Source organism: Aspergillus piperis (genome assembly GCF_003184755.1).
Source record: "Aspergillus piperis CBS 112811 unplaced genomic scaffold BO85scaffold_6, whole genome shotgun sequence".
Lineage (NCBI taxonomy): Eukaryota > Fungi > Ascomycota > Eurotiomycetes > Eurotiales > Aspergillaceae > Aspergillus > Aspergillus piperis.
In genome coordinates this window covers 1,043,427-1,070,928 of record NW_020291596.1, presented here as the reverse complement: position 1 = coordinate 1,070,928, position 27,502 = coordinate 1,043,427, and the positions used below count along the sequence as shown (strand labels likewise).

Sequence of the window (27,502 nt, the reverse complement as noted above, 5' to 3'; positions counted from 1 at the left end):
AGCACTGTGGTATTCCATCTCCGTCCTCCTCTTCAGATGCCCGTCAGACAAGAAAACCTGTCAACATATCAGAAGGTGTTATGTCCTTATCGACAGTTGTTAGATATTTATTTGATAAGACAGTGGACGGGTGGCCTGCGTCTACACACGCAGAGACCGCAGGTAATTTTCCGAAGCGCAATGTAAGAGCGAAGGGCAACAATTATCCCTATCTTTGCGACTTAAACCTAGTGTAAACAAGGGGCAAAGTAAGCCTGTCTGGAGTATTCGACAGACTCGAGCGGCGTGCAAGCCCCTGTCTTCACGCCACGAAGGGGGGAATGCATGTCCCTTTGACTTGCCAAAGATCCCAGCCACCTCTTTATCGCCGGTGTCTGCAATGACGTCGCATTTGATGAGCCTAGGGGTTTCGATCACATCCGGGGAATTTAATGGAAAGATGGGTTTTGCGGATCCTTGAATACCACGATCAAAATCAAAGATCAGTCAATGCGGCATCCAAGTATTATGCCTGCAAAAATGAATATCATCATGATCACTTTAATTACTTACCTGAGATGAGTCGCATCAATGAGATAGATAGAGGATTCCTTTGTGTCAACTTTTTGTAGTCAGCAGTACTGGCAAGAAAGCATAATTAGCCCGGGTTGATTTCCGCATTCCAAACTGTACTTCACACAATATTGCCGGATGCCCGGGTGAATGGAGAGGAATTCCGAGCAAAACAAACACTCGATGGTCATTCCACAGACTCTCCTCGCCGTGGTATGTAGCAAACCCGGCTGAGAAAACCATGTTTGCTCGCTTTGACCGCGGAGCATGGCTCAGGAAAGCATGCCTCCAGGAAATTACCGGTACTCTAGGAGATTCATCTGCACTCCTATGTCCCTCTCACCTAGCCATAGCAGTCTGGAGTTGGTTTGATCCGCAAACGTTGTGGTTGACTACCTTTCCCTCATAGCACTACATGGGGACCTGAAAGGGCAGACAGGCAGGAGAGTACTAACAGAACAGCAGGAGCAGACGATAGGCGATTCGAACAACAAAAACCTCAAGTATTTGCTGTTTGCACGACGTGCGCGTTACCTAGGTCTACGCGTGAGTGACTACTCCAAACCTATAGAGAGAGCTTGTCAACTGTATGTATCAGTCTATTTCATCGTGATGTATACGCGTCAATATTTCTAACGATATGACAGCCCAGCATAGAACAATCGAGGCATATACGGGGATCTTCTATATGCAGACGCGTGTTTGATTGACTCTTTCATCGATAAACGGGGCAGATGGACGGGGATACAGCTCTTCTTACTCCCGACACAATGCGGACTCCCTTGACGGATGCTTCAGCAAGAGTAAACAAATGCCTTGCCCCGATTACAGAGCGAGAGGAGCCACCGAGACAACCACAGCAACAGATGACATCGCCGGTGCCGATGTCCATTGTGACAAGTCCTCTGTCCGCAAAGAATGCAGATGTCAACTGCAGCAGCCCAGCTCCAGGCTCACAGCCAGGCACTAATCGCAATTCTGTAATGTCAGCGGCGTCAATAATCACCAACCAAGGCAAGAGGAAGACACATGTGGGACCATGGCAACTCGGAAGGACACTCGGCACGGGGGTGAGCGGCCGCGTGAGACTGGCGAAGCACTCAGTAACGGGACAGTTGGCTGCGATCAAGATCGTCTCAAAGAAATCCGCCGCCATAACGCAGAGTGCGAGTATTGCGGGAATGGATAAGAAGGCCAATCGTATCGGAGGTATAGGGCCGCGCCAGATCCCATCCGGGCTGGAGCGCGAGGTTGTCATCATGAAACTGATCGAACACCCAAATGTGATCAATCTTTATGATGTTTGGGAGAACCGGGGCGAATTGTAGGTAACATTGGACGCAACTGGGAGTTATGGCTAACAATACGTAGGTACCTAGTATTAGAGTTCGTTGAAGGGGGCGAATTGTTCGAGTACGTTTCTGAGAACGCCCCTCTTCGAGAGGACGAAGCGGTACGGATATTCTGTCAGATAATTGCTGGCCTGGGATATTGCCATCGCTTCAATATCTGTCACCGAGACCTGAAACCGGAGAACATACTTCTTGATGCGCAGGGCAATGTGAAGCTCGCTGACTTTGGAATGGCCGCTCTTCAGCCATCGCATCGTTGGCTTGACACGTCTTGCGGTAGTCCACATTATGCTGCTCCGGAAATCGTCGGAGGGAAGAGATATCTTGGTGACAAGGCAGATATATGGAGCTGCGGCATAATATTGTATGCATTACTGACAGGCTTTCTTCCATTCGACGGAGATGACACCCACCGCACACTAGAGCTGGTGAGGCGAGGAGAGTTCAAAATTCCTCCAAATATTAGCCGTGAAGCCGCAGACCTGATCATACGCATATTGGAGAAGAACCCAGATCATCGAATTAGCATGAGCGAAATATGGAGACACCCTCTGATCAGGAAGTATGAGAAGCGCTACCAAGGGGCAGTGGACTATCATATCGGTCCTGCACCGCCGCTTATGCCCGAAGACTGTGGCCCACCCATTACAAACAAGGAAGACGTGGACATCGACCTTCTGAGGAACCTGCAGACACTATGGCATGATGCTACTCCCGAAGCAATACTGAAGAGGATCTTAGACCCTACGTAAGTCAAGCCATGTCCCTGATTATGATACATGTAACGCCTGCATGGAGGATACCGAGCGAGTGAACCTGAAGCTGATTGATGGAACAACTAGTCCGAGCCATCAACGCCTATTTTACAATGCTTTGGTAAAATTTAGAAACGAACAGTTGGAGAATTATCAAGGACAGACTCTCGAGCACTCCGCCAGCGACTATCACCATATATCAGTGGCACCGCGTACACCAAGTCGCCGAACTCGACGTGCGAAGGGCAGCTCAGCGAAGTGGTCGCAATTTCCACCCGTGAAAGAAACAGGAATAAGGACCAAATATAATGAAGAGCCAAAGTCCTGTGCGACGACGCGAAGCTACGACCCGTTCCGGTCTCCACAAGGCAAATACCCCCCGAGAGAAGCGAAGTGTGCGAAGATCACAGTCTACCGTAATGGGCTCATTGTCGATGTTGATAAGACCGTAAAAGAGCCCACAGAAACGGCTCCCCAACCGAAGCCAGCTGCAAAGAACGCGGATCTCGAGGTGCCCCAGGTGCCTCAGGTGCCCGAGTGTCCACCGAGCTCACCATTCGTGCTTATGCGTGATAAGCGCATGAAGGTCAATTCCGTCAAATCGTTCCATTCAAAGACCTCGTTATCTGGGTCTCGTCGGGCTCTTTATGTCGCATCAACGCCGCGTTCTGCCAGCTACAAACGCAATGTATCCTTCCATCACAAAAGGAACCGCTCGCAAGGCTCAGTACTATCCACCAAAGCGAGGCAACCGCGGCCGAAAGCCCGCAATATCAGGCTTGATGCAAGTGAAAGCACTGTCATCTCTGACTACGACGATGATCCATTTTCTGACGCACAAGAGAGCCCCTCGTTGCCCGCTCAGCCCACGGTTGTGCGTGGAGCTGGTGTCACAGTCAGGAATTGCCCTCAGATGAGAAGGGTGCGAAATAGCGATATCATTTGGAAAGACGATGCGCGGAAGGTGTCCTATGAACTAAGTCAAATATGCGAGGAGGCTTTCAACGGCAGCTCACTGTCCACGAACTGCACAGCCAGCACATGCATTGGGTCCGAAACCCCTGCGACATCCTTGTCGATCGCCAGCCTTGAGGTGTCTCATCAACAGCTTGCTTCCAAAGGACACTCGACCACACGCACGGCACCCCCAGCCGCATCGTCGCCACGATCATACACGGCTGCAGAGCTTACTGAAACTCGTCGTAAACTGATCCAGCATTCAACTAAGGACGACTCAGGAAACATCCCGGGCTACTTGAAGCCGATCATTGCGCACCTAGATCGTCTAATTGAGCAGGATGAATCGAAACGACGAGAGCGGCGGGAGAATGCTATACCTTATCCCAGTGCGCTGAGGGAGCAATCTGTCCGGTCGTCAAGTGAAACCCCGCAGCCACCAGAAGCAACCAAACTCCCGGAAACTGCACCCAACCCTCAAGTCAATGCTGGTTACAAAGTAGAAGACCAAGGAACAGCCGTGCTGCCAACTCCTCAGAAGCATCCTGGCCGCTCCAACCGCGATGGAAAGAGAACAGTTCGCATGGTGCCTCATAGTTCTCTGCAGTCGATGGGGCCAGCCAAGGACTTGAATATTCGAAAGAACCGCAGTTCTATTCCCGAAGACATTCCAGAGACACCGGACGCGTGCACAACAGATGCTGAGAGAGACCAGGCTGCAGCATCTACACGCAAGTTCGCTTCCCTGAACCCCGGCCAAGATCGGGGTCCCTGCGAACTGGACCCCATTGAAGAAACTCCAGGGTCGCCCAGACGTAACGGCACTCGTTCTTCGGACAATAAGAAATGGTCATGGTTTCAGAACAGGTCTCAAATGGCAGGGGATCACACTACAAGATATCCTAGCGACGTCCCGCAAATCCAACCGAGTTCAGCGACTGTGATCAGACACCACCAGGGTGACTCGAGAGGAGCGAAGGCCAACACCCAGCGAGATAGTCACTTCAATGGAAAGCCGTCGCGGACGAAGCCTAAAGGCGGATTCTTCAGAAGACTAATGAATAGACGAGCAAGCAAGGAATCTCAGAACCAAGATACAGGTTAATTTTGTCTACCCATATAGCTAAAACAGGAAACTGATCACCAAGTACAGGCTTTGACACTGCAGACACCAATGTCTTGCTCCACGAGAACATCGAGACTGGTAACACAACAGACACCGAATTCGACGGCAAACCTCTTCCACCTCCCCCACGTGGTGGAGGAAAGAGCCAGAACTGGTTCGCCCGCGTATTTCAACTCAAGCCTGCTACTCGAGTGATAGCACTCAACACATCGACCACCAAAGCTCGGAAATACATCCATAAGACAATGCGTGAGTGGAAGAAATGGGGTATGGAGGAGGTTTACCTTGACAAGGACAAACGAGTCATCTACGGAAGCGTGGGTGAAGTCAACTGTACGTCTCCCAGACCACACGGATCAGATCATTACGAAAGAAGCCCAACTAACCCATTGATTTGCAGTGCTAAATCTTCGACCGGTCCAATTCTCCGCTGAGTTCTGCACATACCTAGAACAAGGTCGACAGGAGAACCTCAGCCTTGTTCGCTTCAAGCAAGAGCGGGGAGCAGCATCATCCTTCCACAAGGTGGTCGACACTCTCTACCTCCTCATGAAGGGCCAGCACATGCTCATGGAAGATCCGGCCCGAGCAAAAGAGATGGTTCGAATTCTGGACGACTACCCGAACTCTTGAAGATGATGAATACCCACCCTTTTGATTCCCATCCTCATATTACTCTCCTAAACTGTTTCTGGACTATCATGACCATCTGGATGGACTTTGCAAGCCTTCTCTAACCACCTACCAGGCCCCTTCAATTATCACTGCATATACCCTCAATCAACAACCCCTTTCAGGACTTCATGTTCATAATCTCTCAATGTCTTTCCCCCCTTCCCTCTTTCCCAATCGTGACCTCATCAGGTCGAATTCCCAACCAATTATCTACCAAACAAAAACACTCGCTTGATTCATCATATTCTCCTTCCTTATCTGACTAACCCTTCTAACTTCTGTCACTCTTTCTGAAACATTTCCTTCCTTCGTGGTTCCCATTTCCATTTCCATTTCATCCTATATTTTGTATTCTACTCCAGCGTCTACCGTTCCATATTCACTCGAGTCTCCAGTTAATCCCATTAATTGAATTTTCAAAGCAAACGAACCGGATTAAAGTCTCTTGATACCAATACCTCGCTAGTCAATTCCATACCTACCCTAAGTCCCTAAATCGCCCTATAATCATTCATTCCCCAGAAGAAAAATCACACATTCTCTCTTTTATTATATGCCAGCCAGCCATTTAGCTGCTAGTACTTTGTATACATACCTGTTTTTATTTCTATTAGCTTTAATATAACTACTTAGCTCTTTATTTCTTTCCCAATGCTTGTCGAGCTGAAAGTGCTTATTTGGAACTATGCTCCCCAAACTTCAAGGCTAGTGGGGGTCCCAGCTAATACCGGTGGTCAAGTTACAATACAGGATTACGGACAATCGATTGTAACAGCAGACGCGCAATGATCTACTTAGTATATGGCCAGGAAGATACCTAATAAACAAGATACGTAGGTGTTTGATACTTGACTATATGAGGTAGGTAACGCGGAAACACAACGAATAATATGCACAAATCAAGATAGGCACCAAAACAATTCGCATGTAACAGAACGCATGGTGATTGCAAGTTGTAAAAGTTGATCAGACAGCCTCCCAAGTATAATACGATTAAAAGCAGAACATCAAAAATTGAAACCAGAATGACCTCCTTTTTCGCGAATGATGGCAAAGTACCGTCCCAAAACAAGCCGTTTCAGAGCAGACAACATAACTCGGAAACAAGAGCATGAACGCAGGACAGATAGCCTCCCGAAAGTAGTGAAACACATGGAAAAGACAAAGCCACCGCCAATAGCATTTAAGAAAGAAAGCCTCATCACACATCTTGTTCGGAAGAAATGGAAATGCAGCAGATATTCGCACCAATGATTCGTTTCGTGATGGCTAACGCAAAGACAGACATTGCCGACAGATGGAGCTCTCGATCAAAGCTCGTCATCCAGGTGATCCCAGCATAACCGCCTGTTTCCAAGATGCGGTCACTGATCGAAGGATGCAGAGTGTAGATTTCACTTTGCTTGACGTTTCTCGGAGCTTCGAACTGGACGTGGTAAAGAAAACGAACGGAAAGACCAACAAGAAAATCGTTATTAGTAGGTCGCCCTAAGTAGTTTATAGCCAGTGACAGTGTCTTTGGAAAGGGAAATGTTGTAGATGATGAAAAGAACAGTGCGCGATATGATGACTGTCAAGGCACTGTAGCTGCCGGATGAGCGCTGCAACATCGACATCCACATGCGCAGATGACCGTATAGAATAGTCAACAAGACAGACACCCTCGCACTTGAATCGTGCAGCTCGTAACTCTCTTGCGTCTCGTTTCCATGACCTCGTAGCTGAAAAACTTCCAGTTTTGCCTCTCCTTTTTAATTGTTTTTATATCCTGATTTCCTCGGACCTCTATTCACTCAAGGCATTGCGTTGCGCTTCAATAGTCGGCGTGATTTGTTAAGATGTGATCTCCGTCCAGGCATTGCACATGAATTCATTGTCTTCGCTTCATCTTGCTCTTTCGTACCCCAATGAACGTGCGGCAATGGCCGCAAGAAGAGCAGCATGGGATGAGATATTACCACGACTATCACATGGACGTGTGACCAGCACACAAGCTTTGCGCGTCAGCCATCGACGATCTTGAACGTGCCTCCTTCCGCTGCATCTCCATAATCTTTCGAACTCATATCCGTCAAACCACCCTAATCCCCATCATAGCCAACCCGTTGGCTGGATGTCATGTCGGCATAGTCGCAGAGAACTATTGGCCTAGGCCCCGACGGTTCAATGCATTGAGCATGTCACTATCGGTGCTAGAGCGGCCTTGGCCCTGATTCTGACCTTCTCCAGGATTCAACATGTCTCGCACATTCAGCCCGCCGCGAGTTGAACCCCCCGGGGTGGAAGTGGGGGGAGGAGTCTGATTGGGGTTCACAGGAGGATACGGGGAGCTGTGAGGAGACGAGGAATGGCGACCATCATAGGGATAATTCGATTGCGGAGAAGTACGTCGCTCATGTTGAGGCGGCGGCGGATAGTATGGGCTCGTCGCACTATACGTCTGATAGCCAGATGCAGATGTAGCGGGTGTCACCGGGGCGAGGTTAGTGGGATCAGGGTATTCAAAACCCGAGCCTGATCCTCGACGACCAACAGGTCTCTATTAAGGAGATTAGTATCCCGAGAAACAATTGGATCGCAATAATAAGCTCGTGCTACTCACATGATCCTGAGCTCCATTGGGGAGAGGAGGAGCGTTTGCGTATTGAGGGGGGTACACCGATGGAAGTGTACTCTCCGGTTGCTGCTGTGGTGGGAGGGGCTGGCCATGGGCACCATAGAGCATGACTCCTCCGGGAGGCGGTCCGCGGCCTTGGTTCTGGGCATTCCGTAGGTGAGGGTAGGCGGCATGGGCAGGGACAAAGGCTTGCGCCTGGGATGAGACTGGCGTGAACATGCACTCCTGGTTGAAGCGGATGCAGTTGCTGCAGCGTCCATCCTGAGAGCTTTCAAATCCCGAGCAACGGATCTATTGGTTCCAGAAAGTAAAGGGTCAGTTGTGACCGAGTACAATACGGGTCTCCCATAAAGGGAGCCATTTGACAAAACGTACCTTCCGTCTCCGGCAGTAGCGACACGCGATGGCAGTCCGCTGACGAGGAGCAGCAGCTTGATAGACTACTTGAGGCGGAGGGGGTGCGCTGTACATGTCTGGGGGGCGGTAGGAGCCGGGAGGGGGTGCCATGCGGTAGGGGTCCTGCGACTGCGGGGGAATAGCTGCCATGTTCGGCGGAGGCGGATACTGTCCAGGTGCAGACGGGTATTGGTGATCTGGTGGTGGGTAGGAAGCTGGGGGGTAAGAAGCTGGAGGGTACGAGGCCGGAGGATACTAATGGGTTGAAAAGAGCATCAAGGTTAGCCAACGCACCGTTTAACACACTCGAGAAAGAGCCGCATCGCAGGCCAAGGCGGAGATCGAGGGCATATGAGGGATAATTAAGGATAAATTATATGGTGCATATATGCGACAACGTGAAATGAAAGCAGAGGGCAACGTACAGGATATTGAGAGGTTGGTGGATAGTGAGGAGGTTGTTGACCATCACCAGGCTGCTCAGGTTGACTAGTGTTCCATTGCGGTGGAGGCGGATACTGTCCCGGCCGATTAGGATCGTTGAAATCGTTGGGATTGCGGTACGGGCCCTGCCGGTTCGGGTCGTTGTGGTCGTTGGGATTGCCGGACATTGGTAGAGCGAGCGTGCCAGAGAAGCTGATTTATAAAAGGAAAAGGAAAAAGGAAAGAGGGAAAAAAAAGACGGGAACGGGCGACGGAGGGAAGCCAGAAAATAGATGCAGGATGATGTGAGGTGAAAGTCACGGTCCCGCGGGTCGTTCAGGCGAAAAGGTAGGCAGGGATGGTGGAAATGGTAAGGTTCCTTGGAGAGCGCGGGCCGCACGGGCAAAGCGTATGTATGTATGATGCTGTCTGACTGTCTGACTGTATGTATGCTCGTATGTATGGCTCAAGGAATGGACGGCCGTATGTATGTAAGCAGTATGTAAGTACGTAAAGTATGTACGGAGGCGAAAGGTGTCGGTGTAAGGCGACCAGGTAGTGTCGATGCGGAGTCAAAGCCGGTCAGAAAGTCGACCAATTCAAGTACAATTCCAGCTCCCGTCGGGTGATTTTCGAAGCTAGCATAGCCTCGTGGTCACGCTTAAGCCAGAATGAGGGAGGCAGAAGAGCCAAGTCGAGGGGGAAGAGTAAAAAGCAGGAAAAGGGAGTGAGTGAGTTGAGTTGAGGAGGCGAAATAAAAGAGGGAAAGAAAACCAAAAAGAGGTTCTAATCCGCAGATGGAAGAAGCCGAGGAATGAGATGAGCGCGGATAGGTGAGGGAGGGAAGGAAAAAAGACCAGGGGGCAAGAGGGAGGCGGTGGAGGGAAGGAAGACGATTAAGAGGTCGCGGTGGTCAAATTTAGCAAGGGTCAGGGAAGGATGGTAAGGAGGGGGTGGGAAGGTAAGGGAAAATATAGAAGGGAAAAAAGGGACAAAGAGGAAAAGCGAAGGCGTAAAAAATAAAATAAGGACCAGAAAAATAAAATAAAATAAAATTGAGAAAATAATAAAAAAAATGGGGAAAGAGAAATTCCTTTTTTCATTTTCCTTTTTGATTATTTTTTCTTTTTCGGATTTTTCGAAAAAAGAAAATAGAAAAGGGAAGAAAACGAGAGCCTCGGGGATTTCAGTTATGACGTGAGCGTTGAGCACTGAGGGGCTCCAAAGATGATGGCCCGTAATATCAGCCAAACTGAACAGACTGGGCTGGTAAGTTGTAATAGATTTTAACGATGGAAACTCGCGAATTGATTTAGAAGACACTTCAAACGCAGCCAGAGTATCTTGAGGCGCAATGGAAGATCTGGTAGCAAAAACGGGAAACCAAGACCTGAACATACCGGAAGATAGTGCATATGGTAGATAGATACCTCAGCCCAGAGAAAGGGGATTACAGAGCTTATGAAAGGCTCTCTCTTTGAACCGAGAAGGTGATACTAGGCTGTTATAAGCATGGTGGTGGTTGTCAGCAAAGAAAGACGCAATAGCGTCTCCAATGCCTGACAGTAGCGCAATGCAACTGTCATCAATGATCAGACATCAAAGAAACCAAAGCTGCGAGGAGGACAGGGACGGGCCTGTTGATCCACGGCTGTAGCGAAAATGCTGGGGTTTTGAAGATGCAAACCGACTATCTGTGGGAGGGCGTGTACACACCTGTCTGCCCTTTTACCGCTTGGGACCCTTCTCTTTCCTCAATTATTGCCTAATGTGAAGACAGAAAAAGGAAAGAAAGGAAATTAATGAGCCCACGTAGATCTCGATGCCCAGGATTCTTAGGCAAACGTGATCTCTGCAGGAAACAAAAAGCAATGCGATGACAGGGAAGCCATATCTTCGATATTTGGAACAGATGCATATGGCACAGGATGAACCTTTCCTAGTTAGTCCTGGAAATACGGGGATACTGTATAATACTTTACTATCTATGCGAATCGAAAGACCGAGAAAGTTGAAGAGACTTGAGTACTAAAAAAATCTAAGACCTGACATAGTATGGAAAATTGCCAAAGTGAAGAGACTGGTCGATGTATAGACATGATTGGAATAAGTCAGATGCCCCCATCCCATACCTTTTACTAAATTCTAGGTAATACTAAGAATACAGTGTAAAGGACGAAGTCGGAAAAGGCAATATTTTTGGGGACATTCTAGCAGACCTAGTCTTCAATTATAACCCATTGTCTAGTTATCTCGGGTTTTCATTTTGTTAAATTCCACAAACGACCCTTAGCAATGACTCAGTTGAGGCGCTTTTCTTTTCTTCTGAACTAATTTCCACTTGTGCAGCTTGAAAACAAATAGATTGATTGACTAACTGGAACGGCTCTATCCCGATCACCCAAAAGGATTTCCCAGTGCGACGGGAAGAGACCAAAATGGACACTTTCTGGGTCGCCGAGTCCGCCGGTCCGTCCGGGAGGCGAAAAGGAAAACGGTTGGATCAAGCGCGTCAAAAACGACACGAGACGCAGGGTACGAGTCCCACGGCTGGCGGAAGCGGAAAGGCGGGAAGATTCGCGATGGGGACTTCCAAAGAATGCAACAGGTGGTTATTTGGGTCGACTGGGTCCCTGGATACGATGCGGGTATGAGGAGCGAGGAATCATGGCGCGCCTACTACTTTTCATACCCGTTCTAGCTACGCGCGACTCTGGTACGTATTAATCAAGACAAGAAAGCGGAGGCGATCTAGTATCATGGTGTCCTCAACCAGTCTCCATGATGGATACTATCATTGGTTCTGCTGGAGAAAATCACCACGCGGGCAATTAATTTGTCGTGGGTGCTAGAATCACCATGGAACCCAGGCTCCGTCGTCGGGCAAATGAATAGTACCAGACAGTTTGGGAAGGGTCATTGGTCGATCCACCATTTTGAGGAAGAGAGAGGGGGAAATGATACTATGGGTGGTACTTGTTTCTTCTGTTTTTTCCCAATATTTACTAGGATAGAACGATTAAGACGGAATGTGTGGAGCATCTCCAGTAAAATATAAAGCTGAGAAATTTCAGTGTGTTCTGGTGGTGGTGTAGTATTGCTGACTCGACGAGAGGATGTGGTGGGTGTAAAGAAAAAAAAGGCAGGGGAAAAGAAAAAGAAGAGAGAGGAGGGGGAAAAATAAAATAAAATTAAAAACACATGTGGAAGGATGGAGTAGCGGTCATGGAAAGGAATAGCGTAGAAGAACGGTCCGCAGACCAGGTGGACCCTGTCCAACGCGCCAGCGACCCATAGACATGGACGGGGACTCACCTAAGACGCAGCTAAAGTATTCACGGTTCCATGGGGATCAGCTGAATCGCTGTAAGGCCCTCGGGTTGGGCGTTTGGCAGGCCCCGGCGACCGCACAAACAGCCACTCCTGTTGCGTCTAGAGCCTGAAGAGGGGCGTAAGTTTGCCAGAAGGCGCAAGTGACGACTGATGACGGAGGGAGGGTACGCCGGGACGGGTAAAGGCGCCGTGACGGAACTCCACCGACCGCTTCAAGTCCTTCCGTCTCCAGTTTGGGGGCTTAGTCGCGTTTTCTACTTATTACGGTGTCCTATTTTTCTTTTCATTGGGGGGTGTTTTTATTTTCTATTTCGATTTTTCATTTTCCTCATCTCTCTTGATTTATTATATTTTTCTCTGCCTTTATCTTCTTTCTACTTACGAATATTTTCTTTTTATTATCCTTTTCGCTTGTGGTGTCTTGCTCCTGTTTCTTTGGGTACCTTGACATTATACACGTTAATATGTGTTTTGTCACCCTTTGGGCGGGCATTGAAACACCGCTGCGGATTGTAATTCACATGACCACTTCGCCATGGCTGAATGGGCGTTGAAACTATCCCAGTTACAGCGTTTGTGCCGGGTCTTTGTGCTTTTGGACTGGTACCAAGATAGGAACTGACTGCAGTAGTCACTACTACTACGTACTAGGTACACTACTAGGTAAGTACTCCATACATACAGCTGGCAGTACTCCGCCCGTTTCAAACATACAGAAAAATACCAGTGTATACCCAGTACTAGCACCAAGCAGTCTAAAGTCGGCCACAACATATATGCGAAGCAGCGCACTACTCGAAAATATCGGAGGTGCTAGGCATCGTTTCTATTAGCCAATGCATCTCCAAGGCGCCAGTTCAAACTGGCTCAGAACAAGGCCACACGCCACGTCGAATATTTGCCAGCAAGGACAGAATCATCCTTACTAAGGTTTCAGTAAGAAATAGTGCTTACTAGAATCTCCACGGGACAACAATCAGTACTAGTAATGCTGGAGCATGTACCATAGACAACCTGGTTTTATGATAACCACTGCTTGAATAATGTTGCTACATGCATACTTACTTTGCACTTCCAGCATTATTCCACCCTCAAATAAGTTCAATGATCCAGGCTGAGTTCGGGGAAGGGACATCCTGGCTCCACCCGGGTAAAGCCCGAAGCCCCGAACTTTTAAAGAAAGAGGGGCTGACGGCCCGTGGATGGCAAAAGCTCTGTCGGAACCCTACTAAATACTGCACATCACTAGTTCTTCTTCAATATGGTTGCAGAAAATGAATAATCATCGGCAGTACTACTGCCGACCTTGCTGCTGCATACATACTCGACAACACAGCGGCCCACAAACAACTTCGTCCTGGTCACACTGCTTTGATTTGCTTGATTTACAGGAGGGACCGGCAACGCACATGCACAGGCAACAATCAGAAGACTAGAAAAAAATAAATAAAATTTTCTTCTAGGGAAGGAATGGAAAGGAAGTGTGGGAATCCAGCCTTAATGTCCCACTTTCCTCATGCTGTGTTCCTTTGTCCCGGAGTACTTTTTTCTTCTCCCAACGAAGTTGGTTCGCTTTGTTTTGGGGAAAAAACCCAACAGCTCTCAACACATTCACTTCCTTTTCTCCGTTTACCAATTATTCGATGGGGAACTTATTAGGAAGGTGGTTTTACCTCCGATTTGGTATTTCTTCTCAATTCCCAGAGCTCCGGTACGAAGGGGGCCGGGCAATATTGAACCATGGTTGCTTGCCACTTAGTGTACCACAGATCGGGGCCTCGGAGCAATGCATCGTGGCTTTCTTACCAAGCAGACAGTGTCTCGAACCAGCCCACTCATTTCATCCTCAGCGCATCCTCCAAAGATGATTATTGGGATTGTCGGGGCCTTGTTTGCCGGTACCTGGGCACTCCTTACATACATACCATGATCCGATGACCGGGGGAGGGATAGTGGGTGAAACTGCAGAAGAAGAAAAGGACGCTTTCACAGACAAAGGAGGGGTGGGGAAGGGAACACCCCAAAGCTGGTCATCAGCTGCAACCAGCTTAGAAGGTAAGTAGGTACTTTGCAGCTAACTAAAGTGGTTGTCATTTCTCAATGATACATACCTGCCCGCCTTTGCTGCATCGCGCATGCGAGGAACAGCCACTAACTACCCTTACTGCACAGCTTGGCTGCATCCTCTTCAGGCTTTCGTCTGCCTGCTGGAAAGAAAAAGAAATGAGAAATTGCTGATAAGACGCTACTGTATGGTCGTTGTATGACAATACAAGGTACATACGAAGGTAGTATAATATACTACTTACATACAACAAGGTGCGCCCCGGGCCTCTGCCGAACAGAAAGGCAGAATATGTATGCTTCGCAGTAGTGCCCGCGTGCATGCAGCGGCTGCCTTGTTGTGGTCAGGACTCTATCCAACACACATCCCTGTAGCCAAACTGGCATCATTTGATTGGGGCAGCACGACTGGGAACTCCCTCAAACTGGCTCCCAAACAAGCAAACATCTGCACCATATCAATTCTTCACGATCGTGTCTCTAATATGACTCGTCACCAGCGGGAGCCTGCATCTCTCAGAGCTAATTGTCATGACAGACTAGCAGAAGGAAGAAAGGGAAAAAAAAATAAAATAAAAAGATAAAAGCATCACCACGGGGAAAAAAACTAACAAGTAATAATACTAAAAGACCAGCCCTCACACCATACGCACGAATCATCTGTCGAATTGCTACTATCTCCCTGGTTTAACCCTCGGCCCTTCTGATCAATGAGGGATTGGCTACCTATACTACCCATGGCCCCCAATACCCAGGATCCCTTGCATCCTCCCACCATACCTGGGGCATGTTTCGAACGGTACGGTCCAACCCGTCCGCAAGGGCTATCAGCAATAGATGCAGCTCAGATATGCAGCCTGAGACTTGACTTGGAGAGAATTGAACGGGATCAAGGCATCAGGCATATCGCGTGGACCACCCACCCCACCGTTTGTTACCCAGGCTCCCCTCGTTTCTCTCCCTCGCCTCGGGGTTGATTGCATGCGTGCATGCATGCATGGATGAATGATCAAACGAAAACCCAAGAGGGATGGTACCTGAGGTTGCAAGGAACCAACAACATACACATACATGGTTCCAGGCCCCATAATTCCAAGTTACCTCAGGCATGTTAGATACGTAGTAGAAAGAGAATGAGGGTGTGGGCGGGCGCCCGGACCGGGACATGCGAGATACTCCCGCGCGCGGCGGATGTACCGTCCCATTGCTCCGAAAGGGGGTAAGGACCACCACTGGGCATGGATGGAAACTCTCTTTCTTTACTGCTTTGAAAGAACTTAAGAAAGAAATTAAGAAATTGCGATTTTCAACCAATAGCGAAATTCGACCTGACCATTCAGAATTCAGAATTACGATTGGGTCACAGAACCTCGAAAATCCTGACGATGGTGGTATGGGGACTTTTTCAAGTGTGACCATCATCATCATCATCACCACCATATCACTATCGCCATAATACAATGTTGCAACGCTTACTTACTCAATTACTACTCCCATGTTCATACGTAGTAGTACTACTAACCTTAGTAGCTTAGTCTCTGTAGATACTCCAGATTTAATCTTGCGCGGAAAGGGATACCGTAGTATGTGTGCCTTCCTTGGAAAAACCAAACCCAATGCCATGGATTCCTTCCATCTTTCTTGAACGAACCTGACACACAAAGAAACTAGATTCGCTGGGTATACGGTCCGAGGCGCGGGTTATCCATGTTCCATCCATTACCTACTCTGAAGTTCCTTCAGATTAAGTACGTACTCTATAATACGATACGAAAACAAAGGAGATTAATATCCATAGAATAAAATAAAATAAGATGAAAGTCGAATAGATGATAAAAATGAGGGGGTTTTTAAAGTGGCTTGAGTTAGACTATTACTAGACAAAAAGATAGAAAAGAAGAAGAAGAAAAAGAAGAAGCCACACAGAGGCAAACTTCCACATCCATTTCTGCTAACAGAAAACCCCCCACTACGTACTACCGAATGTAGTAGTCAAGTCAGACTATACTACTGAACTAACTAACGTGCTAAATAGACTACTACTCACCTACTCGATTTGCTCAGATTTGTACGTAAGCCATGGGGTAACGGTGTTTGGGGGCCAAAAAAAAAAGAAAAGAAAGTAGGAATCAAGAAATAAATTTCTGCCGTCTCAACGAATGATAAAAAGACACACAGGCGAGATCGCATACCATTTGTTCTGAAAGGAAGAGGGAAAAAATAATTAGAAAGTGGAAAGTTGATCCAAGTGGAGAGAGAGAGGAAGAGGAGAAAGTAAGAAAGAGAGGGCTAGAAAATCCATTACTCGACTAAGAATGTCCCCGCAAAAAGCAGCTCGTTTTTACGAGTGGGCACGGAGGTGGGCACGGCGTGATGCAAGTCAGTCCAAAGGTTAAGCGACAGCCGCGGCGCTATCTCATTGGCGTAGAAGAAGCCCTTGAGTTACCGACGCCTCGATTGTGGTTGGGTCCAGCAGGGAAAGGAGCGCTCCGAACCGTAGTCGCACGGCAGCTGATTGGCACACGGCGCGGGGACCATGGGCACCAAATCCCGGTGAATTTAGGTTCCCTTTTCTTTTCTTGTCGGTTCATGGTTCAGCGGTAACGCACTACTTAGTACTTACTACCCAGTGGTTGGGTCGCTCGGAGGATGTTCGGTTCCGGCGATAAATACCTTGAGTTACCGTGCGGTGAGCGGCATGTGTACCGGGGCTCAAATTGCGCTGCTGATACGGAAACGCTTTGCTCGCGTTTCATTGGGTCGGCGGGGCCGCCAACTGAGTCCTTTCCATGGATCAGACCTTCTACTGGAGCTCATACGAAGGGGCATCGAAGGTCCCGGCCACATGGGATGATGGAGCAATAATAATTAAAGTGGCGATGGGAAAGTTGTCCTCGCGCTTGTGAGAGAGATAGAGTGGGTTCGACACACTTCTCTCTCTCTCGCGTTCTCTTGTCTCAAGGTGCGAGCCCACATAACCACCCACCATCCTCCGTCCTGTGGAAAGAAGTGGAGGTCACTATACACGGGCGGAATGGGAGAGGGGATCCATTAGGCGGTGAGCCTGGTTACCGGGATTACCGTCACGTCTTGAACAGATCAGTGGCAAGCAGGGCGCTTCCACTTATGCATGATTACAGACACTGTATCCGAGGGTGGTAACAATGGTGTGCGGCTCCAGTGGTCACAGTGGGTATGAACGCCCCGAGCACGACACTGTGTTGAGCTGAAAACAGATGAAAGACCTGACTAGTAGGAGGAGTCCGCACACTGGTAAGCTGATACCAAGCCTAAGAGGTTGCACCGACATGATAGGCTCGGTCCGCGCTTGCCCACCTGCCGCTTCAGGCATCTAATCGGTGGATATTGTGGCGGTGTCGAGCACGACGATGAGATAATCTTGGAATTAGGAAAGCCCGGAAAGAGGTTGCAGAATGCTTGTGCGTGTCCCTGTGCTTTGACAAATCAGGCTGACACTCACTCACGAGTTATCCAAGTAGTGTGTGTGTGTGTGTGTGTGTGTGTGTGTGTGTGTCTCTGGATCAAGTCGCACGTATGATGTGTAAGACCATCCTTCGGCGTTGGCCCTGTGACAAAGGATGGCGCTTAGATACTTAGTATGAGCGAGCGGCGCCCCCTAGCATCAATTAGTTAATGAAGGGAAGGGCCGTGAGAGACACACTTTTAGTGGGGAGTTCTAAGTTTCCCAGTGCTACAGCCTTGGGACGGCGCCAGACGGGCATGACCATGGCCCGATCGGTAGCGATTGAAAATAACTTGCATTAGCGTCACCCGGTTCAATTTCTGTCGAGCGGGAAACGGCCATGGGTATTTGGGGTGTGGTAGTTAGTTGATTAGTTACGGGATAGATAGTAAGTAGTCAGCCACAACGTTTTTTTATTTTTCCAATTTTATTTTCTTCGGAGAGATAGCACCCGTGTCCCGGAGCCTGGGATTCGAGTATGTGTGTGGACTGTGGAAGTGCATGTTTGTGCGGGGTCTGGTGACATATCCAAGATTCAATGAAGTTATGAAAATGGGGCCGGCCAAGATCCTTGTTTTATGTCGCAATGGCCGAAGTGTTCTTTTTTTTTTTTTCTTCTTGAGGGGAAAGAGATTCCAAACCGGTGAATCTGACAGACAGGCAGACACGGACGCACCCACTGGGCACATGGGAGCGGCAAGGGAGCTAGTCTCTAGCCCTTCATGGGTAGGTGCTTAGTGGAAGTTAGAAGACGTGGCTGGCAACGACGATTCGCTGTGGAGGCAGAGTCATCACCGCTCTCATCCGCAACAAGTCCAAGCATCTGCAACCTAATCACACTGAGATAGCACGGCCAAAGGCGAACCCCTTTGTGTTCCCACCCTCCATAATCTGTTGAGTCTATCATTGACTGATTATCTCTCGCGTAGGTGGTCGGGGATTGGGTGCAATAGTCGTCAACGTAGACGAAGGAAGCAGTAGCATGACATCAGTCGACGGTATCGTGTGACAGCAGTAACTTCCGTTTTGGGGGAGTGCTGGAAAAGAACAACATTCCCATTTGAACAAGGTTTCTTTTCATCATTGGCAATTCTTTTCTATTTTTTTTCTTCTTACTTTGTTTTATTATTATTAATATTATAATTATAATTTTAATTTGTTTTTTATTTTATTCCTATCTTATTTTGTCTTTGGTGGTCGTCATCACTCTCATCGTGTCATAGTAGTGAACCTTTAATCTATTTCACTCCCGTAACTTGTCCACTTAGCCTGTATTTTGTGGCTGCAAGCCGTTAGGGTATTGCTAGTACTTTCTGAGGGCACACCCTCCTTCGACTCCAACGAGTGTCGATACGAGAATCATTTTATCCAGTAATTGAAAATGAGCCATTATGGAGTCAAATTAAAGAAAAATCGAAACCGCAAAACAATCAAAGAAGTAATTCGACCCTCGAGCGCACAATAATTCTCAATTCGAACAGAACAAGGCGTCAGCAGAACAAGATTGTCGGAATTGCACGGTCGCAAACGGAGCCGAGGATTGGTGCTGTGATCCGGATGCAGAGGCGCTTGTGTCAGGGCGTTGGGCAACCGGCCCCCCTATCATCGTCGCCCTGCTAGTCATTCTCCTGGTCATGTCCACGACGGGCCGCCCCGACTCCCGCCGATCTTATGCAGGAAGTGTAGTGTGTGTGAGAGCGAAAGTGTGTGTGTCTCTGTGGGAGTATCTGAGAGTTGCGAGGACCATGCTATCCAAGTCATCATCCTCTTTCCTCATCCGGAATCTACCACATATGACGGTTACTACTGAAGATGAAAAGGTAATTAATGTCAGCAAAACTGTCTCATCTCTGTCAATGCGCTTGATCGGGCCAAAATGAATGACACTCGATCCCTTCCTTCCATTTCCTGCTTTGCAACACCCTCCAGCCTCAATGGCCCCCTCGCACCTTCCAATCCCTAAGCGTCCCTCTCCTTGTTCTCCTTCAGTCTCCCGCTCCTTCACCTTCTAGATCCACACTCCGTCGCTGTTCATCTCGGTCAACTATCAGTGACTTGCAGGCTCCGATGCGTTTGGTTTCGCGCCCTTGACCTACAGCGAAGAAAAGCATCATCCATTGCTTCTTGAACAGGATAGATAAGAGCTCGCATCTTGCACACGCCCCAATGGCTGGAGGAAACTCAGGTAAGGTGCTCCCACATCAGCACACCGCACAAGGTCCATGCACCTCGCTCATATCATGTAAGTAGATTAAGGATGCTGCAACAAGCCAGAAAATTGCGCTTTCCCGCTTGCTGTTCCACATGTTGAACTGTCAGAGCCCAGCCCAGCCCAGCCAGCCAGCCAGCCTCACTTTTTCGCCCATACAACACACATAATATGTGCTTCCTCCTAAGGGCCCAAATAAATGGAGATGGCTTTTGGCTTGGGGGCCTGAGTGTGGTGGTATCTTTTGCTTTGGTACCATACAAGCGGGAACGGAAACGAAAACAGAAACCGAAACCAAACCGGCGGCCGGAAACGCGGTAATACTATAACCGGTAATAACGCGGCGTTACGACGGTCGCAATTGAGGGCGCGCCATAATTTCGTTTCCTCATTAGCTCATTGCCTTCCCTTTTTGGTGCGTTGCCCTTTTCTCTCCTTCGTCCATTAGTCTCCTTTGCCACGTTTTTCTCGACCCTCAGCGGCCCCGTGCATTGGCGTCCGCGTCTTTCCGTTGCCGCCAAAACCCACCATCACCTGCGTGGTGGGCTTTTCTTTCCTGGTTGTCGTTGTCTCCGGTATCTCCAGAATCCTTCTCCACTGTGACCAACGCCGATTCTTCTTGGCCGCCAGCAAAATCCATGGTTCTATGGTGGCTGGTGATCTTTGGGCGCAGGGGTTCGAGGAAGTACTTCCGCGGCCCAACTTAGGGCATCCAGTCATCATGCGTCATCATCGTGATGATGCTTGGATGTTTGTCCACCGTGGGAGGCAACATTGAGAATTCTGGAGACTGGCACTAAGCACCTGTGAGGTGCTACTGCAGGAGGTACTAGGAACCAACGTACTAGTCCTACGTAGGTGAGTAAGGTACCTTACTCCTCTTCAAGTCTCCGAGGGCATAAGCACGGAAGCTTTGGGGTAATTGGCCAGGCCGGAGAGCCGCGTTTGTCGGTAGGAAGGCGGTCTGGAATCCTTCCACTTGGGAACTAACTAATCATCGTTTGGACCTGAACAGTATTAGTTTACCGCCGGCAACGGGAAGAGCAAGACGGGAAGCTCGCCATGCTAGCTGGGATCATCGATCAGCCCGCATACGGCTACGGTCACGTGATGACAAGGGGGCCTATGAGCAGGCGCCCTGGGTCAGCCCATCACAATATCCCCGCCCGTTTTGGGGCTGGCGTGGATGTCGGAAACAGTCGGTAATGCATCCATGGCGGCATGTCAGAGCGACTGGCCTAGGGTGATGGTTCAGTGGCTTGGCCCTAAAGGAAGAAGGGGGCAGAGAACCAGGTTCACCTCCCGGGCCAGTCTGTGCTCGCTCGGGTAGAAAGTGTGTGCGGGCAAGTGTGAGCGATCTTCCTCATATTATGACGTGGCGAAACGAGGAGACAAACAACTCCAGACGGCCCTGCCAGGCTGCCCTGCCCTTCTTTCCAGCCGGAACTCGGTCCAAGGGGAGAGATCTGGGCTTCAGCGCCACGAAGTCGTACCAGAATCTCCCCTTCTGTTCCCTACATTCTCAGTTCTGGATTATTTCGGTTCGGGTCGGTTCGAATCGCGCATCTGACCCCCTGCACATGGGAACATCTTGTGATAAAGAGCCCGGCAATCCAAGTGTGACAACCTGTACGAGGACTCTGGATGGTACACTTACACTCCCCGTCCAGGCGTCTCGTCGCGTGACGATGGGATGGGAGGTTAGGCACGGGAAGAAGAGTTTGGTGACCGATACCTGATCTGGTAGGGATGGCTTGTAACCACTCTACTCGCTAACGCGCCTTTCTCTACCCTCCTGGGCCCTAAGCCGTCAGGGTGGCAAAACCGAAGCAGATGCACACAGGCCACACAACCTTCGAGATCCCCGCTCGCAGAAATAAACGATCAAGTTCCCCTACATACTACTTCAGTTTCTAGTGCTCACAGCCACGGGCGACGCGGGCAATTCTCACTTCATACTATCCTAACTTAAATCTAGTGTCCCAACGCGTTGCTAGCTGGACAAAAACAACGCGACGGGGAATATTCTGAACATATAATACTAACCGATGGTCAGCTGGTGCTGGTATTGCTCAATCCTTCATCCATAGTCCTGCTTGCCGGATCGACTGGAAAGATACTTGGGTAGAGCGCTCCGGGGGGTGGGCTCTCGTAACCAGCAACCAAGGATCTACGGCAAAGCACCCGACGACACATCACATTGTTGATTTTTGCTCCTAGTAACTTAATCTCCGGGCGCGGTCATCAGCCGCAGTCAACCAACCATGATTAACAGCAGGAGTGTACACTCTACCTTCGGCCGGTTGTATGCAAGGGTGGAACAATGGCAGGCGGTACTCCTTGTTTCCACCGTCTTCTTCCCTTGTCTTTCATCCTAAAGGGGGGGGGGGGGGGGTAGGATTGCATCGAAGCAGACCCAAGTTCACGTCGTATGAATAGAGGAGCTCAGCGACACCAGCAGCGCGCTATCTAGATTAGGATGTAAATCTTCGAAAAAAGCAAACATGCGTCTAGGCCGTCAAGCTCGCTGCACGATTCTTAGGGAAACCAAAGTACGAAGTATATTTCCTCTTTGTTAATGACATGGTCCTATTCCCTACCAACCACTCCTACAACCTTCTTGAACGGTTTCTACAAACCGAAACTCATTGCCGTGTCTAGTATCTCTCCCACTAACAGGAAAGGGTGGTACACAGCCAGCCAGCCAGCCAACCAATCAATCTTAGAGTAACCAACTACTACAGTACATCGTGTTCAGGAAACGAGTTCCGTATCTGGAACAATAAGAGCAAAGATTTTGCCAGCCTGCTACTAGTACTATTACTCTTCAGCTCGAATTGGGGCCCGTATTATTGAGTTGTGCCATCAACTCTTTGTTTGGCTCCAATTACCGAAACGGGTATGACGTTTATTATTCCATTTCCGCGTACTTGAATTTGGAGGAGTATTCTTATTGTACTTTTCTTCAAATCATGTATGTATGTGTCTTTGTTTCCTTCTAGTCACCCCTCTTCCTCTGTGTGCCTAACTAGCTTAAGAGGAGAGAGGGGGAGGGTGGTGGGACTTGGTGTACACCTCTGTGCCCGAGGAGGATGGAGAGGGAAGAGGAGAGGGGCTGCAGTCACGGTAATGCCGAAAAAGTTGGGAATATCTAGTCTCTATTGGAGACATGAAGAGGGGAAATAGAGGCTCCACAGGCAATTAGAAGCAATTACACTTAAGCATATCGAGAGATATCGCGGATCCAGTGCTAAGCGTAGCCGAACGAAGATATCGGCCATACAAAGAGAGTTTTGAGCACGGATATCGCGCATAATCTAGATGGGCCCCACGACGCACACAATGAAGGCTCAGGTTCCGCGTCTCTTTTCCACCCTGGCGCGCTTCCTCCACTGCGAATTCTGTCACCGCTTCTGAAGGGAAATCAGCTCCTACGGTAGCGATGATGGGGGATGAGAAAGGGGGACGAATCAGGAAGAAGGTGATAGAGCTCCATTGAGGGGGAAATGAGTTATGATCGCCTATCGAGGCCAGAAATGGAAGTTGGGCGAAGCGATGGGCACTGGGTAAACGATGGGATGCGCGCCTATTGAGCGGAATGCCCCGCTAGTAGTGTGGACGATGGGTCGAATCATGGCCGATCGTCGACAAGCACAAGGTTTCATGGCTTGCAGGCAAGACAACTTTGTAGTGCCCGGGAGAAGGATTTCGCAAGGCGCAATGGAATTGCAAGTGCTGATTCGGAGGCCTTTTTCTCGGGGTGGGTTGTCTCTCCATCTATTCTTGTGCGGTACACACACTCACACCCCCTTTCCACTTTTTCTCTTCTGGGTCCCTCAGGGCTTACAGCTGTCCGGACCGAAGAGGATATGCTTCCGACGTAGCATTGGCTAGACCGGGGAATGACAACCTGGGGAGAGGGGCTGTACAAATCCCCCCCCACTCAGGTCTTACAAGACCATGGAGTGAAACAAGGAATTGTGCGTTAGCCATTTGGGCACTGATGCAGAGTGCGGATATTTGCTTCAATGGGACGAGGGGAAGCAGTGACCTGTGAGAGTCAAGTCATGGACGAATTCGCACTCGTGCAGAAGTGGATAACCTGCTGCTGCTGATAGATGGCCAACGTCGTGGAGCTAACGGCACGTCCGACGGCCCGGCTGCGGCGCGCGGACAGCAGGCCATAACATGCACGTCAGTAGTATCATCCTGAAGGCCTGAATCTCAAAAGTCCCGCGCAGTCCTGGGGGTCATTGGCACGATGGCCATCATCATTGGGGGATGAGAACTGGCGGTAAGGGAATCCCGGAACTAGGTGTTGGAGTATGCCAGGTCCTTAGCGCAGTAAGGAACGAATGTCGTACCGATTTTACAGGATAACCGGTCAAAGGGAAGCAAATGTGGTAGCATCCTGATCCTCTCATGGACCCGATCGAGAGCCAGAAAGACTGTAAACCAAAGGTACACCACGCAACCGTCCGTAACGGGAAGGTTATTCCCATCCACAGGACAGGTGTAGGAGAGACAACATTGGTGGAGATGACCATGGCAATGAGACAACATTACTCACCTACGGATCCAGAATCTACACACCAAACCGACGAGTACTCACGGTTCTGGAGTTCCTTATCAGGGTATACGATCCCCAACCATGAGTCACTTGTCCCATCTCTTCGGAGGTTGAACTGTTTTTCTCCTGCACTGGATCGACTCGACGATGCTATTGGAGTACGTGACCTGTCGGATGATATTTCTTGAGGTCAGTTACGAGGTTCTGACAACACGACAGGCTTTTGTCGCGGCACTTGACCATCCTCTGAGTACAACTGGTTGAGGGTGGGTAACATTGCGCCCGAAGACACACCGCTGTGAGGCTAGGTAGGGAAAGGGAAAGAGGAGGGGCAAGGGGCACAGTGGAAAGGGCCTTGTAATGATTGATACGGCAACTAAAATCCAATAGACGCAGGCGCGGGCAGGCGGGGGGAAAGGCTAAACAGCGAGGGAACAATGGGTGGCATGGCTTACGAAGGGTTCCATGATCCCAGTCAGAGCTGTCATCCTCTCTTGTGCATATTGGTACCAAACTTTCCCCTCTTCTTCTGCGAGAGACGCGTCGATGGTGAAACAACGAAGACGGAGCAGCTGGATATTCTCATTATCGATTTGGTAGCCCTAGGCAGACAAGAAGCTCTCCCAGTATCGTAATTGGACGAAGCGGAGACCCGCCGGGACGGCGGCAGATGCTGAACCATGGAAACAAAAGAGACGGTGCAGAAAACTCTTCGAGACCAAAGCACTTTGGTGGGACGGCGCAGGCAATTTCCGTGTCAGAACCAAGAACTGGACAGCACCTTGGGACTAAAAGTAATGAATCTAGTGATCCACCGACGGTCTTGGGCGGACACAGCCAGCAAGTGCAAGAATCAATCCACCCAGCGTGGCCCCAGGGTGCAAAGCCGGAGCGCAGACACGGTTCGGGTAGGCCCAGTCGGAGGGTCCCGTTCGCGGCTGCGCTTACACCTCCAACCCAGAACAACGGCAGACCTGCCATCACAGGCAGCCAGGAGGCCGTGAACTGCATCCCCAATCTGGTGTGTTCCCCTTTCATGGGGCCAGGGGCTATTGATCCTAGATGCGGCGGTTTTCGTCGAGATGGCTCTGGGCTTTTCTTTCCAGTCTTTGACGCCGAACGATGTCGTTTTCCCTGATGTGGGAGAGTGTGACAGCTCGGAAGTGGCCGTCAGAGCTAGCAAACATCCCCCTGTGAGATGCTTCACCATCTGGCACCAGTTTGCCATCTTCCATTTTGTCCCCCTCGTTCTGCCTTCTTTGGGAGATGATGGTACTTATATACCTGGGATAATGATGACGTCCATGTTCCCAATCAGATGAGACGTATTAGCAATAATACTGATGGACCAGGAATCTCCCTAGGTGTCACCGGGGACCGACTCAGGCACATCCTTCGTTGAGCGTGGTGGACTGAAATAAAAATGCAAGAAGATCGCCTTGCAATCACTGTCATGGCCTTTCGACGTCTGCCGGACAGAGGTAACATGGAGACGGCGAGGGAGGCCCAGATATCCTGGGCCTTCGCTTGGGTGCGCTTTGCTCAATGTGCTTGCAGAAGTCCTCCGCAACTGACCCATTTCATCATTCAGCATTGTGCTGAAGCTTAGCAACGTAAAGGTTCCTCAGGATTGCTTTAGAGTCGTTCAAGTTCAAGCCCATTCGCCTCGAAGCTAAAGCTTTTCAGCCTCATGCCTCCAGATTTCGGGCTCTAACCACAGCGAATCCCCGTTGACTGCTATTGTTCATCACAAGGCGTCTTGATCAGAGGCTACCACGGTTTCAGCTGAATAACCCACCGACATCCCTCGAAAAACAACACCGATTGTCGAGTTTAGCACATGGGGAAGCGATAAACAGCGAGGGAAGAAGCTCAAACTGATGGGTCAAGTGGTCTTGGATGTTGCGATTGAAGTGGAAGATCTTCTTGGTTGCTAGGCAAGACGAGGAAGACGCATGGGCCGGGAGTGACTGCGACCGTGGCGTATGCGTTCTTTCGTCTCTGCTGAACCGTCGAGAAAGCAAGTTCTCAGGCTGGCATGAAACGTAGTAAGTAGGGACATCCCCTCTTTATCTGCGCAAAAACTGGGAAGGGCTTAGCTGACACCAGTCTCAGCATAGTGCAACATATGCTCATAGCCCAGTGACGGTGAACTGTATCTACTCGGAATCTATGGTTAGCTTGGCTAGCCTCGCATAGCATCATCGCACAGAAAGTCAAAGTGATAATGTTAGAAATACAACATTCTATCATACCTTATCCGGTGTGCGATCCATACTGAATTCTATGTCTCTGCGTATGCCAAGTGTTTAGAGCAAGGCGTATGGATGATGGCTTTCGCCGCAGTCAATTTCTCGAGCGAGTGCCTTTCGTCTTCACTTACTATATCTCTCCAGGTGTTTTTGAATTCGGGCTGTCCTTCAGAGAGCATATCAGTGAGCTTCTCAAACACTTCAAAAGTATATGAGTGGTAACCCGCTTTTTTGCCCTGAAATTAGCTCAAACTTAATCTCAGTCTGAAGTGTAATGACTTCATGCGCACACGTTGGTCTTGATGCTACCTCTGAAACGAACCCCTCAAGTCTCAGCGAGTTCTGGCAGAAAGAACTGAATTTGTATTGCAGGGAAGGTCTTGTCTGGTAGGCCACTGCTTCTGGACTGGTCAATCTAGGCTTGTCGATGAATATCTCCTTGCCAAGGGCTCAGCAAGTTGTGAGATTCTCCTACCATAAGCGATGAGTTTATGGGGGGAGGTGGCTGTGTCAGCTTCGACGACACCCAATTTTTCTCGCCTCTGACCCGTTCAATAAGGTATATTGGGCTCTGCTTCCTTCTGGCTATTTTCAAGCTTCTTCTCAATACACTCCCGAGGAATTAAGCACTTATCACTTGTGTTTTTGGGGGCGCTGCGCTCAATAACCTTGCTCTTCCACCAGAGGATGCGGGGAATGACGTGTCTGGGTTGTTGTGGCTAGCGGAATACGGTACA

The 27,502-nt window shown here is 49.4% G+C and overlaps 8 protein-coding genes across 8 annotated transcripts; 5 read left to right on the top strand and 3 right to left on the bottom strand.

Moving 5' to 3' along the window:
* Nucleotides 1–1,322: 1,322 nt before the first annotated feature.
* On the top strand, nt 1,323–5,636 carry BO85DRAFT_467898 (serine/threonine-protein kinase; the record flags this gene model as incomplete). The annotated part of the gene is made up of 6 exons (XM_025662220.1): nt 1,323–1,876; nt 1,924–2,268; nt 2,464–2,652; nt 2,747–4,716; nt 4,770–5,075; nt 5,143–5,636. The coding sequence occupies 6 exons, from the start codon at nt 1,323–1,325 to the stop codon at nt 5,373–5,375; spliced, it is 3,597 nt and encodes a 1,198-aa protein (XP_025517128.1). The 3' UTR covers nt 5,376–5,636.
* Nucleotides 5,637–7,498: 1,862 nt separating this feature from the next.
* Nucleotides 7,499–8,686, bottom strand: BO85DRAFT_265292 (Zn(II)2Cys6 transcription factor domain-containing protein). Its single transcript, XM_025655047.1, has 3 exons — nt 8,410–8,686; nt 8,020–8,325; nt 7,499–7,956 (listed from the first exon to the last, which is right to left on the bottom strand). Exons 1-3 carry the CDS (start codon nt 8,578–8,580, stop codon nt 7,558–7,560), a joined length of 876 nt encoding a protein of 291 aa, XP_025517127.1. The 5' UTR covers nt 8,581–8,686; the 3' UTR covers nt 7,499–7,557.
* Nucleotides 8,687–9,340: 654 nt separating this feature from the next.
* Nucleotides 9,341–10,362, bottom strand: BO85DRAFT_265303 (uncharacterized protein). Its single transcript, XM_025655048.1, has one exon. It carries the CDS (start codon nt 10,249–10,251, stop codon nt 9,640–9,642), a length of 612 nt encoding a protein of 203 aa, XP_025517126.1. The 5' UTR covers nt 10,252–10,362; the 3' UTR covers nt 9,341–9,639.
* A 929-nt stretch (nt 10,363–11,291) lies between these two features.
* BO85DRAFT_519025 (uncharacterized protein) lies at nt 11,292–12,029 on the top strand (the record flags this gene model as incomplete). Its single annotated transcript, XM_025665012.1, has 2 exons — nt 11,292–11,322; nt 11,388–12,029. 2 exons carry the CDS (start codon nt 11,292–11,294, stop codon nt 11,552–11,554), a joined length of 198 nt encoding a protein of 65 aa, XP_025517125.1. The 3' UTR covers nt 11,555–12,029.
* A 2,081-nt stretch (nt 12,030–14,110) lies between these two features.
* On the bottom strand, nt 14,111–14,672 carry BO85DRAFT_265240 (uncharacterized protein). Its single transcript, XM_025655046.1, has one exon. The coding sequence runs from the start codon at nt 14,571–14,573 to the stop codon at nt 14,277–14,279; it is 297 nt and encodes a 98-aa protein (XP_025517124.1). The 5' UTR covers nt 14,574–14,672; the 3' UTR covers nt 14,111–14,276.
* Nucleotides 14,673–18,905: 4,233 nt separating this feature from the next.
* On the top strand, nt 18,906–19,931 carry BO85DRAFT_448159 (uncharacterized protein). The gene has a single exon (XM_025659875.1). It carries the CDS (start codon nt 19,369–19,371, stop codon nt 19,612–19,614), a length of 246 nt encoding a protein of 81 aa, XP_025517123.1. The 5' UTR covers nt 18,906–19,368; the 3' UTR covers nt 19,615–19,931.
* Nucleotides 19,932–21,313: 1,382 nt separating this feature from the next.
* On the top strand, nt 21,314–21,682 carry BO85DRAFT_486815 (uncharacterized protein; the record flags this gene model as incomplete). The annotated part of the gene is made up of 1 exon (XM_025663407.1): nt 21,314–21,682. One exon carries the CDS (start codon nt 21,314–21,316, stop codon nt 21,680–21,682), a length of 369 nt encoding a protein of 122 aa, XP_025517122.1.
* A 3,154-nt stretch (nt 21,683–24,836) lies between these two features.
* BO85DRAFT_264730 (uncharacterized protein) lies at nt 24,837–25,762 on the top strand. The gene has a single exon (XM_025655044.1). The coding sequence runs from the start codon at nt 25,184–25,186 to the stop codon at nt 25,649–25,651; it is 468 nt and encodes a 155-aa protein (XP_025517121.1). The 5' UTR covers nt 24,837–25,183; the 3' UTR covers nt 25,652–25,762.
* The last annotated feature ends 1,740 nt before the right edge of the window (nt 25,763–27,502 follow it).

What these genes read in the sequence shown, in the direction of transcription:
- BO85DRAFT_448159 (XM_025659875.1), top strand. Translation starts at nt 19,369, where the DNA reads ATGTCCACGACGGGCCGCCCCGACTCCCGCCGATCTTATGCAGGAAGT.
- BO85DRAFT_264730 (XM_025655044.1), top strand. Translation starts at nt 25,184, where the DNA reads ATGCTGAACCATGGAAACAAAAGAGACGGTGCAGAAAACTCTTCGAGA.
- BO85DRAFT_265240 (XM_025655046.1), bottom strand. Translation starts at nt 14,573, where the DNA reads ATGCACGCGGGCACTACTGCGAAGCATACATATTCTGCCTTTCTGTTC.
- BO85DRAFT_265292 (XM_025655047.1), bottom strand. Translation starts at nt 8,580, where the DNA reads ATGGCAGCTATTCCCCCGCAGTCGCAGGACCCCTACCGCATGGCACCC. An exon ending in GCTACTGCCGGAGACGGAAG is followed by an intron (nt 8,326 to 8,409) that starts GTACGTTTTGTC and finishes TGGAACCAATAG; the next exon opens with ATCCGTTGCTCGGGATTTGA. An exon ending in CCAATGGAGCTCAGGATCAT is followed by an intron (nt 7,957 to 8,019) that starts GTGAGTAGCACG and finishes TCTCCTTAATAG; the next exon opens with AGACCTGTTGGTCGTCGAGG.
- BO85DRAFT_265303 (XM_025655048.1), bottom strand. Translation starts at nt 10,251, where the DNA reads ATGTTCAGGTCTTGGTTTCCCGTTTTTGCTACCAGATCTTCCATTGCG.